At 35.7% G+C, this 12,057-nt stretch overlaps 1 protein-coding gene across 2 annotated transcripts in view; it reads right to left on the bottom strand.

Moving 5' to 3' along the window:
* Positions 1-12,057, bottom strand: part of macrod1 (mono-ADP ribosylhydrolase 1) — a 77,809-nt gene that overhangs the window by 22,221 nt on the left and 43,531 nt on the right. For both annotated transcript variants that reach the window (XR_010894586.1, XM_067381390.1), the window contains exon 4: positions 8,902-8,931. Coding sequence is in view for 1 of the 2 variants with exons in the window: in XM_067381390.1 (XP_067237491.1) it covers positions 8,902-8,931 (30 nt within the window). In the remaining variant the exon portion in view is untranslated. The remainder of the gene's footprint in view (positions 1-8,901; positions 8,932-12,057) is intronic.

Raw genomic sequence — 12,057 nt, forward strand, 5'->3', positions numbered from 1 at the left:
GCCCACAAGAGCTGCAGTTTTGGAGATACTCTGACCCAGTCATCTAGCCATCACAATTTGACCCTTGTCAATCTCACTCAAATCTTTACGCTTACCCATTTTTCCTGCTTCTAACGCATAACAATGTTCGCTTGCTTCCTATTATATATCCAACCTACTAACAGGTGCCATGATGAAGAGATAATCAGTGTTATTTACTTCACTTGTCAGAGGTCATAATGTTATGCCTGATCGGTGTATATCATAATATAGTTAAGCAATAAACACGAGTGCTATTTTTGTCTCCAAGAGCACGAGTGCAAATGTGATATTGATTTTATACAACAGTTCAATAAATAAGAAGTTAATATATTGTGCTATATTTTAGACACAATATTGTCTGCTTTTGCTGCATTTTGCATTAACCTAAAAAAGCCATAGAAGAACAATCGTGCATCTCCGAGCAACATACACCAGTGTTTCTTTTCTGAATGAATCTGCGTTTTGAATGAATCACTCGGGTGATCCAATGATTCAATGGCCCATTCATAACATAACATTTTTATTAACTAACATTAACAAAGATTAATAAATGCTGTAAAAATATATAGCTCATTGTTAGTTCATTTTTTTAATGCATTAATTAATGTTAACAAATGAGACCTTATTACAAAGTGTTACCCAACCACCTGCCACCCCTAAAACGCAGCTGTATATGATGGGCCCTTTCTAAAAATTGTCACGTGACAAAAGTTGTGCAATTTGGGGGTGACACAGCTTACCCAGTGACACATCTTACCCCACTTTAATGCTGACAAACCCAACCCCCATTTATCATTTGACAACAGAGGAAAAATCGGATTTCTCATAGCACTGAGGGCAGCAATTTAAGGGCCATAACAGTTTTACTCAAAGGTTTTCAGCACCCTAGCACTTTAGCTGATATGTGTTCAGAATCTGCAGGAGCCAGAGATAGAGTGATAAAAAGATAGAAAGATAGGGAATATATACTGAGAAATACCACAGAGAGAGTGAAGTGGAGAGAAAGATGAGGAAAAAAATGGAGAGATAGAGGGACAGATGGAGGGAAGTTGTACTCAGGGCTTTAGAGTGGAGGAAAGGAGGATGAGAGGAAGGAATAGGGGAAAAGATGTGAATGTGGTGACGAGGTACGCCTGTTGGGAATAGCTTGCCTTCCTGTGTAATTGCAACATGCATGCACACACACTTTTTATATTACACAGACATCTTGTTAGCAGGTGCTAATTGGCTTTTGCTTACCTGACAGGGTTTGTGACATGGAAAAAAACATATTATATTTTCCTATATTGCATACAGTTTTTTTTCAGCCCTCATTCATATGTGCCCCTCGCATGTATTCCCACGCAACACCCAACTATATGCACACAAACATGCAGGCATCTACTGCACACACACAATTTCTCTATACAAAAGCATTCATTAACAGTTGTTCTCAATTTTCCATCAAATCAGTTTGGCCTGGACTGGTCAGCAAGTGTTATCGAAACACACCCCTTTACTGGCTGAGCTGGTCACCATGGCAGCCATTAGTAAGAGCATTTGATTGGATCTGGCACATCTGCTTGCCCATGTCACAAATCCCTCGACACCAAAGCACCATCTCTCTCTAAACACTTGCCCGCCGTTCTGGGTTTTCAACCAGAATACCAACATTCCACTCAGTGCCAAGTGGAGAACAGAACACACACATTTTCACTCAAAAAAATAAAACAATCAATACTTATCCATGTGTAGCTTTCCAGGTTGCTAAAAAGCGTAAAGAAATTTCACAAACAGACTATACTGAGTTTTAAAGGGGAGCCATATGCCAAAAATGCAACGTTACACCACAAACACAACAAACCCCAAAAGAGACTCTAATGTCACTGTGTCCTTTTGTACAATCTGGAGCTTTCTCAGCTCTGAGCTTCAGGACTGATGTCACCTACTGTAATGAACAGAACATTTTGATCGCCTATAGTTATATATGCCATTTCCAAGTATGATCCATCTGACCGTGAAACTAGGAAATCCAGCATGAAATATTTTAATCACTCACTCGCAGCCTCTCTTTCCTATTTCCTTACTCACTTCTTTTTCAATATGTTTCTTCCTTTGACTTCCTGTCTAGTACACAGTAAAGAATTTTTTAATTAATTTTAACTAATTAACTTGTTTTCAAGTGAAAATGCACACAGGTAACACACAGGTAAATTGTCACAGGTAAATCTGATATTTATTATAATGGGTTTATGTGAAGATTGTTTTAAGTTCACTTGAATTAAAAGTTGTTGTTTTTTTAAAGCCTAATAAATTAAATTGATAGCATTCAGTTATACTGTAATGTTGAATGTCCATAATTGTTTAAAAGAAATTAATTTCATAGAGACATCAGTACCAGTATTAGTATCAGTGATACTGGCCTTCATTCATAAAAAGATGCCATTAAACATATTTAAAATACTGTCCTTAAGTTGCTTTAATATTAATTTGGAGAGTAACTGTGAAATTAGTACAATATAAAATATAACAAACTCTTACAAATGTTTTGATGATTAATCGCAATTAATTACAGAAAAGAAATGTGTGATTAATTTGTCATTTTTTTAATTGATTGACAGCACTAATATATATATAAACATATATATTAACAACTTTAATACAACTTATAACTTATTATACACACACACACACACACACACACACACACACATACACAACACTGCCCGGCCAAAAAAAATATACATACAGTGGGTACTCACTCTTTGTTATATTGCAGCCATTTGCTAAAAACATTTAAGTTCATTTTTTTTCCTCATTAATGTACACACAGCACCCCATATTGACAGAAAAACACAGAATTGTTGACATTTTTGCAGATTTATTAAAAAAGAAAAACTGAAATATCACATGGTCAGTATTCAGACCCTTTGCTGTGACACTCATATATTTAACTCAGGTGATCATTCTTGAGATGGTTCTACACCTTCATTTGAGTCCAGCTGTGTTTGATTATACGGATTGGACTTGATTAGGACAGCCACACACCTGTCTATATAAGACCTTACAGCTCACAGTGCATGTCAGAGCAAATGAGAATCATGAGGTCAAAGGAACTTCCTGAAGAGCTCAGAGACAGAATTGTGGCTGATTCTGAACTGGCCAAGGTTACAAAAACATTTCTGCCACTGTGCTCTTAGGTTCCTAAGAGCACAGTGGCCTCCATAATCCTTAAATGGAAGACGTTTGGGACGACCAGAACCCTTCCTAGAGCTGGCCGTCGGCCAAACTGGGCTATCGGTGGAGAAGAGCCTTGGTGAGAGAGGTAAAGAAGAACCCAAAGATCACTGTGGCTGAGCTCCAGAGATGCAGTCGGGAGATGGGAGAAAGTTGTAGAAAGTCAACCATCACTGCAGCCCTCCCCCAGTCAGGGCTTTATGGCAGAGTGAACACCTGAAGGACTCCAAGATGGTGAGAAATAAGACTCTCTGGTCTGATGAGACCAAGATAGAACTTTTTGGCCTTAATTCTAAGTGGTATGTGTGGAGAAAACCAGGCACTGCTCATCACCTGTCCAATACAGTCCCAATCAAGGTGGTGGCAGCATCATGCTGTGGGGGTGTTTTTCAGCTGCAGGAACAGGATGACTGGTTGCAATTGAGGGAAAGATGAATGCGGCAAAGTACAGGGATATCCTGGATGAAAACCTTCTCCAGAGTGGTCAGGACCTCAGACTGGGCCGAAGGTTTACCTTTCAACAAGACAATGACCCTAAGTACACATCTAAAATAATGAAACCCAATTGAGCATCTCTGGATAGACCTAAAAATGGCTGTCCACCAACGTTTACCATCCAACCTGACAGAAATTGGAGAGGATCTGCAAGGAGGAATGGCAGAGGATCCCCAAATCCAGGTGTGAAAAACTTGTTGCATCTTTCCCAAAAAGACTCATGGCTGTAATGGATCAAAAGGGTGCTTCTACTAAATACTGAGCAAAGGGTCTGAATGCTTAGGACCATGTGATATTTCAGTTTTTCTTTTTTAATAAATCTGCAAAAATGTCAACAATTCTGTGTTTTTCTGTCAATATGGGGTGCTGTGTGTACATTAATGAGGGAAAAAAATGAACAAAAGATTTTAGCAAATGGCTGCAATATAACAAAGAGTGAAAAATTTAAGGGGGTCTGAATACTTTCCGTACCCACTGTATATATATGCAAATATTTAAGAGTCTAGAGACTAATAATCACTGTAAAAATGATCCATTCATAGATACATAAATATTTGCATATTTAATATAAAATGATAAATGTTTTTAGAAAACAGTGAATGAAGTTAAAAATATTCTTACCACAATAGCAAAGTATTTAAAGAATAAAGAAAAAAAGAACAAAGAATAAAGATAAATGCAGTAAGAAAAATAAGCCTAATTCAAGACATATTCTTAGAAAACCAGCCTTATCATACACATTATCATATTACATTATGCTATACTATTGTTTTGCTCCTTAAAACTAGTTTTCAGAGACTATATCTTGAATTTAGGCTTATTTAACTTAGAATTTTTTTCTTCTTGTTATAGAATAAAAATGTTCTATTCTGGTCTTGTAATATTGCTCTAAGAACATTTTATTTTAAGAATTTTTATATTATTACTGAAAAAAGAAAACACCAAAATACTTAATAGATTTTTGCAATGCTGACTAAGAATAGATGGTGCTAGAGTTTGAGAAACAGTATCCGGAACAAATTATATACCACTATACGACACGTCTTAACTCATCCCTGCTTTTCTTTATTCTCTCTTTTGTTGTTTTAAACACATCCTCTTGTTTTTGCCCTCTCAGCTTTAGTGCTTTTCCTGCTTTAAACACCAACAGGCAGAGACTCACCCCTCATCTCTCTCTGCATGCAATGCTCTGAGGCTGTGTCCTCCCTGATGTATAGTTTGTCCCTGCCTAATTATCACCCAGGTTTGCCTTAACAAACCTCAGGAGTGGAGCCAAAAAAAAAAAAAAAAGAGAGGGAGAGAGTGTGATCCTGAGGAAGCCGATGTGTTTGCGTACTGGTGACAGAAATACAGAGAAAAGAGGTGTTTGAGTGTTAGGGAGTGAGTAGAAGAGGTGATGGGATAGGGCAGAGAGACACAAGGATGGGTGCAGAGTAAAACAGAGAGAAAGGGAGATGGAAGACATGCAGAGGCACGAATTGACAGTGAGGTTTAAATCGAGGGAGGTGAAGGTCGGGTCTAAATCAGTCGCTTTTGCCATTTGTGTTTGAGTAACTATAGAAAAAAACCCAGGTCAATATACAGCAGTGCGCACTTCTGAATTTGTGTTTGTGTGTGTGTGAGACGTGGTTCTGATGAGTAGGATTCTCAAGTGCAGATTTATCACTAGTATTGATTAGCTAACGGGCAGGCACTTAACACGGGCAGAGAGCGAGAGCGACGCACGCTTACAATCGACACATGCATATGCGCAAATACTGAGTCAACAGTTGGACATTTCTGTTCATTTGCATAGCACTCTACTATCGTAAATTATATACCTAAGATCTCGCAATGCACTTTCAAAATGCACACACACCTCTTACACAGACTGTACACTACCGGTATGCATACACCCATTCAAAAGTTTGGGGTTGATAAGATTTTTTTGGTAACTCTTTACAATAAAGTTCTCATTTGTTAACATTGCATTAACTTATATAGACTAACATGAGCAATATATTTTTGCAGCATTTATTAACAATTGTTAATGTTTATTAATTTAACATGTTCATGTTCACAGTGCATGTGGAGATTAACATTAACCAATTAATAAATGCTGTAGAAGTTTTTTGTCTATATTCATTAACGTAGTTAACTAATGTTAACAAATTAAACCTTAATATAAAGTGGAACATTTTTAATGTTCTTGAAATAATGTTCTTATTCTCACCAAGGCTGCATTTATCTAATCAAAAACAGAAACAACAGTAGGCTAATATTGTGAAATATTATTACAATTTAAAATAATGTTTTCTACTTTAATATATTTTATAATGTGAATTAATTTTCAGCATCATTACTCAGAAATCATTCTAATATAATTTGATGCTCAAGAAACATTTCTTATTATCAATGTTGAAAACATGTTGTGCTACTTAATATTTTTTGTGGAAACTGTTATCCAATTTCCCACAGGGTTATTTTATAAATAGAATGTTCAGAAAGTACAGCATTTATTTGAAATTCTAAATTTTTAACATTATAAATGGCTTTACTGTCACTTTTCTTGATTCTTAAAAAAAAAAATCGTACTAAACCCAAACTGTTGAACAGTAGTATAGATCAGATTTAACATAAACCATTTCAAGTTCGTAGTTAGTTTTGTAGTAAGGATTTTCAAGCACAAAATAAGATATGTAGCCTCCAACTGTAATCACAGCTATTGACAGTGTTTGCATTTTCAAAATCCAATTTTCAGTGCTCATTTATAGTCACACATGGCAACTAGCCTGTTTTTATTTTAATGGTTCATAATTTGTTGAAAGTAATTTTCAAAAAGGTGGATTTCTTAGTGATTGTGAGTGTACATTATCCCGCTATCAAATAAATGAATAAATACATACCAAAAAAATGTAACTCAATGTAATATCTTACATTCATTTATTTATTTATGACATAATAGGCCATTTTATTTATGTGAGAGGAAAAACACCATAAGGTTATCAAGGAGATATGAAAATAGCACAAGGAAATTGGTTGCCAAGGACAACTCTCAATTATATGGTTTAACAGTCATTATATAAAATTATTTGACCAAAGATTTACCAATTAAAAACAAGTACACTGGAGAAGTGTTTTAAATGCGGTCCAGAAGAGATTCACCCAAAGATGAAAATTCTGCCATCATTCACTCACGCTCAAGTCTTTCCAGACCTTTGTGACTTTCTTTTTTCTGAGAAGCACATAATAAGATAATTTAAAGAGAGCTGGGGTCTGAACAACATTGGACCTCATTGATTTTCATGGTATTGAATGGAAAAAAAGACATGTTTGTGTTCCACAGAAGAAAGAAATGAATACAAGTTTGGAACAACATGAGGGTGAGTAAATGATGAGCGAATTTTCACTTGGGTGAACTCTCTCTTTAATTCTGTCATGACGGTTTAGCAGCCAGTCTGGTGAAAGCGGGTGTGCTGATATTAGATCGCTACTGTTGCTATTTCAGGTTAGAGGTGGTTTCACACAGTGTACAGTTGCAGTGTCTATTGGAAAAAAACAGTTGTTACATGTTACACACTCGTTATTTAGAACCTCCTGGGAGCAGGAACATTACAGACCCGTAACTAATGACTAAAAGTGCAACTCTGGGATAATTGCAGATGTAGTTACTAATCCTCAGGAGAAACCTACTTATGTGATGGGCTGTAGTTTATATGTTGGATGTTAAACAATGTCAATATCGTCCTGTTTCCTCTTACAAAAATACCACAGTACTTTCATGAAACATGTTAAAAAATACACAGAATTACCATGGTACCATATCCTGATCACCCTTGCAGTTTGGAACTTTTATGCCCTGTTTCCACCTGGTATTAAGATGCGTTTTGTTCGATCGGATCACATTGCCTTTTACACCTGGTATTTTAATTCACTTCTTTTGTCCACTTTCAACCACTTCTGTCCTGATTTCTTTGAAGGAATGGGTCTATGGTCGGGTAAATGTAAGGGCTTTTTCAGATCTTTCGATTGAATGGACAAAATAAGCTTGCGCAATTTACATATGAATGTGCATGGAGACAACGGAAAACATATGGACAGCAGCAGCAGCTTTCGTTTCTGCTCTGATAGCCGCAAGACCATGCCGAACGGTGTGAGTGCCTGTTAGAAATCAGGAATGGTGAGACAACATTGTGCTTGGTACGTTTTTCATCTTCAAACAAACTTGGGTCTTCAGCTGACAAACTTTAAATCCCGTCTGGCTAGTGTGCTTCCCATAATGTTTGCGCATCAAGTTGGTAGGTGGAGAGTAGGTGGTCTTTAGTGGCTGTTTGAATGCATTTGACCACAGGAGTGTTTACACTACAATAAAGAAATAAAATCCGGTTGAATGCATTTTCGACTACCTCTGGCAGTGGTAAAAAGTGGACAAGCTCAAAATGTTTTAGACCCCGTTTACGCCCGTAATTTAGCATCGTCCACTTGTGTATCAAAATGCATTTTAATGCCAGATGTAAACAGGGTCTTTGTTAAAGTCCCCTTAAATATTAGATAAGACTTAACTGTTTTTGCAGCTGCAATGCCAAAGAGCTCACTGTTTGATGATTATTTGAACGTACAGATAGAAGGGAGGAATCTGAAGGCTTTACTGTATTTCTGAAAAGATCTACCGTCTTGTCAGATCTAAGTACTTTTTAATACATCACAGTAGGGCAAACAGTTTTGAAAAAGCACAGTCTCTCTTTAATTTTTCCATTTTATTCTGAATCTGCTGATGAATTGTTTTTCCTCTTGTCGATGTTTGTGGGCATGTGTGTGTGTTGGGAAGGAAGGGCAGCTCTATCAGAGATGGGTTAAGAGTTTACCGCTCATTTCATCTCACTGGGTCTCTAATCGCTCTTTTGCTCCTCAAATAGCGTCTCTGTTCTCACTCACGGGGCTATCAGAGATCGTCTGTTCAAATTCAGAAAAGTGCAAAGCCTCAGGCTGACAACAGCTCCCATCACACACATACGTTCTCACTCTCTCACCTTTGTTTCCACCTGCTGATTCTCACTTGCTCTCTTTCACCTTCTAATTCCTCTCACCTCGCTGATGTTTCTCTCCTTTAATATATTTTCCCTCTTGAGCGGTCTCTACATTTGTCTCATTCAGTCTCTGAAAAAGAGGGGGAGAAAAGAATTGACTCACCTCCTCCTCCACCCAGAAGTGTCTTGTTAGCTGAAACGACAAAAAGAAAACAGGGGACTCTTCAGGGAAGATGTCAAGAGACATTACAAACAGTGACTTAAAAGGAAGTAATACCTTAATGGTAACTGACAATACAAATTCAATCAGAGGGGAGAAGTTCAAGGACAAGAATAATTCAAAGAATTTCAACTCAATTCTCAATTTAAAAATTACACTACCGTTCAAAATTTTGGGGCCGGTAAGATTCTTTATTGTTTTTGAATATACTTTTATGATCATCATCTTTATTTAATCAAAAATACAGTAAAAAAGTAATAATGTAAAATATTATTACAATTTAAAATTTATTTTAATATATTTTAAAATGTAATTTATTCCTGTGATGACAAAGCTGAATTTTCAGCATCATTACTCCAGTCTTCAGTGTCACATGATCCTTCAGAAATCATTCTAATATGGCGCTCAATAAATATTTCTTATTATTATCAATGTTCAATGCTTATTTTTAGCAATGTTTTGCTGATTAATATTTTTGTGGAAACCGTGATACATTTTTTTCCAGGTTTATTTGATCAATAGAAAGTAAAGTAAAAATAAATAAATAAATAAAATAAAATAGTATAAATATGTCAAATATGTTAAAAAATTATTTCTTTAAAAATATAATATAATATAATATAATATAATATAATATAATATAATATAATATAATATAATATAATATAATATAATAAAGTCCATTTAAACGGGTCATAATGAGAAATATTACTTGACTTTTTTTTTTTTTTTTTAAAGAGCTCAGCGGACTATGAAATTATAACCTTAAGTAAAATAAAATATAAATATAAAATATAGTAAAAATATAATAAAAACAAATTAATTAATTTTCTTTTGTCAGATGTGCCTTATATGGCCCATTCATTTCTCTGCCTGCTTAGTAAGTAAACTTCAATCTTGAGTCTGGTCATCCAATGTGCTAATTGACATTTGCATCAATACAGTAAAAAGCAGGGTCCTGAACCTGTGTCATAGGTGAAAGGAAAGCTTTTATCCAATTTTACAAATTAATCTTATAGATGTAGAGCTGCTTTTTCATTATGAGACCTGAATGATAGAAAATATATTACAAAATATTTTTGTCTACCAGTTTTGATGTCAATAAAAAGGAAAAGTTGCCTCTGTTCGCATCAAATAGGGTTGTGCATTTGAGTTCAAGTATGAGGCTGTCGCACAACAAAGCAGAAGTAAAACATCATTGTTTCATGATCAGACAGTGAAGCTAAAACACAAATGAGCAATAAGATTGCTGATTATTTTCCCCATTTAAAATTCATTACACCTCTGCACATGGACATTAAACTGCATGATAAGTGACAAGCTTATGAGCCAACAAATAATTTACCAGATGGAGTTAATGTAAGCCCAGACAAACACATTTTTTCAAATTAATAGACACACAGCCACAGAAAAAAAGCACAAACACACACACATGCACAATTTAGCAACAGAGATAGACTGACAAACAGAAAACAGTATGGAGAGAGAGGTAACCATAGCAACCCCAAAGCCCAAAGGTTTGTTACTGAAACCTAGTTAATTACACAGGGAGGGCAAAGGAGGAGAGATGGAGACAGACGAGATGAGAGAGACAGAAGAGACGAAGCAGGAAAGATGTAATTTGCAAGTGGAGGCCCCTTCGTTCCTGTCTGTCAGAGAAAAAAAAAATTACTAGTGAGAAAAAAAAAAAAAAGGGATCAGATATGCACAAGGAAGGACAGAGAGCAAAACAGTGGGAGAGAGAATGAGCGAAGGCTGTAAGTTGATGATTCCCCAGGGAGAGAGATTTGCCATCTGCTTAAACCCTGTGTGCAGTGTCTTACCCAGGGGAAGGGTGACAGTAGTACCATAGAGATGATGATGTTCGCACACACCACACACACTCATACAGCTCTGTGAGGCATATTGACATGATGAGATTGTATGCGGGAATGTGTTCACAAAATGCAATCTTCTTATTCAGAACTGTAACAATTCCTTTCAGGCAGGATGAAATGGATATGCGATGAAAACAATGCACAAACATCAATACAGAGGTTGGGATTGTAAACAAAAATATTGCCCTGATTCTTAGTGTCAATTTGACTCTACACAGCAAGAGAAGATATACGGCAATGACGAAAGTTTATGGTAGGATTAGGATCACAGAGAGGGATTAGAAAAAAGAAAAACAAAAGAATGAATAGTTGAAAATAAAAAGTTCCACAGAAGGTTGGGGGGTGAGAGGAGGGACGGACATGGATGAGAGGCAGCGAGAGACAGAGATAAAAGCTGGAAGGTATATTATGGATCAACACAGGTAAAAAAAAACTCCATAAATGAAGAGATGAAAATAACAAAAGAGAAAAAGTCTTTTTTTTCTTTAAGAAAACAGCACAGCATGAGTTTGCATCATAAACAAAACAGAGCAACTGAGTGTTTTTTGTATTTTATACTAAATGCATTAATAAGAAAACTTGACAGAAAAGTATACACACACACGTATGTATCTCACATTTCACATATCATGTGTGCATATGTATATATTATATATATGTACATATATATGTATGTATGTATGTGTATATATAGATATATTAGGGCGGTCAATCGATTAAATTTTTTTATCTAATTAATTACATACTCTGTGATTTATTAATCTAAATTAATCGCATACATAATTTTTACTGTGAAAGTATTAAATATTTCAATTCAAATGAATCAATGCAGGGTTTTTCCTGGGTCAAAAATGGTCTTCGGTGGTGACAGACATGGTCATCCACACAAACAGTAAAAAGTGCCCTACCCACGTGATCTGCGAGCCCGATACTGACAATAAAGTACCCGTCACTCTCACTGTAATTCTTTCTTGCCCTCTTTGCAAAAAAAAAAAAAAAGTGATTTTATAGCTTTGTAAGAGAAGATGCTTTTTTTCTAAACCTGAAAAGTATTAAAAAGTTGCATTTAGAAGTTATAATAACTAATAATATAATTTTCTACCATATAAAATTGAATGCACCTAGCTAACAACAACTTGCTTTGATCTGGTTTCACCTCACTCTAGTGTAAACTAACTGATTTTATAGGTAGGCCTAATTTACTACACATTGTCTTTTAAAT

Source organism: Chanodichthys erythropterus, chromosome 1 (assembly GCF_024489055.1).
Source record: "Chanodichthys erythropterus isolate Z2021 chromosome 1, ASM2448905v1, whole genome shotgun sequence".
NCBI lineage: Eukaryota > Metazoa > Chordata > Actinopteri > Cypriniformes > Xenocyprididae > Chanodichthys > Chanodichthys erythropterus.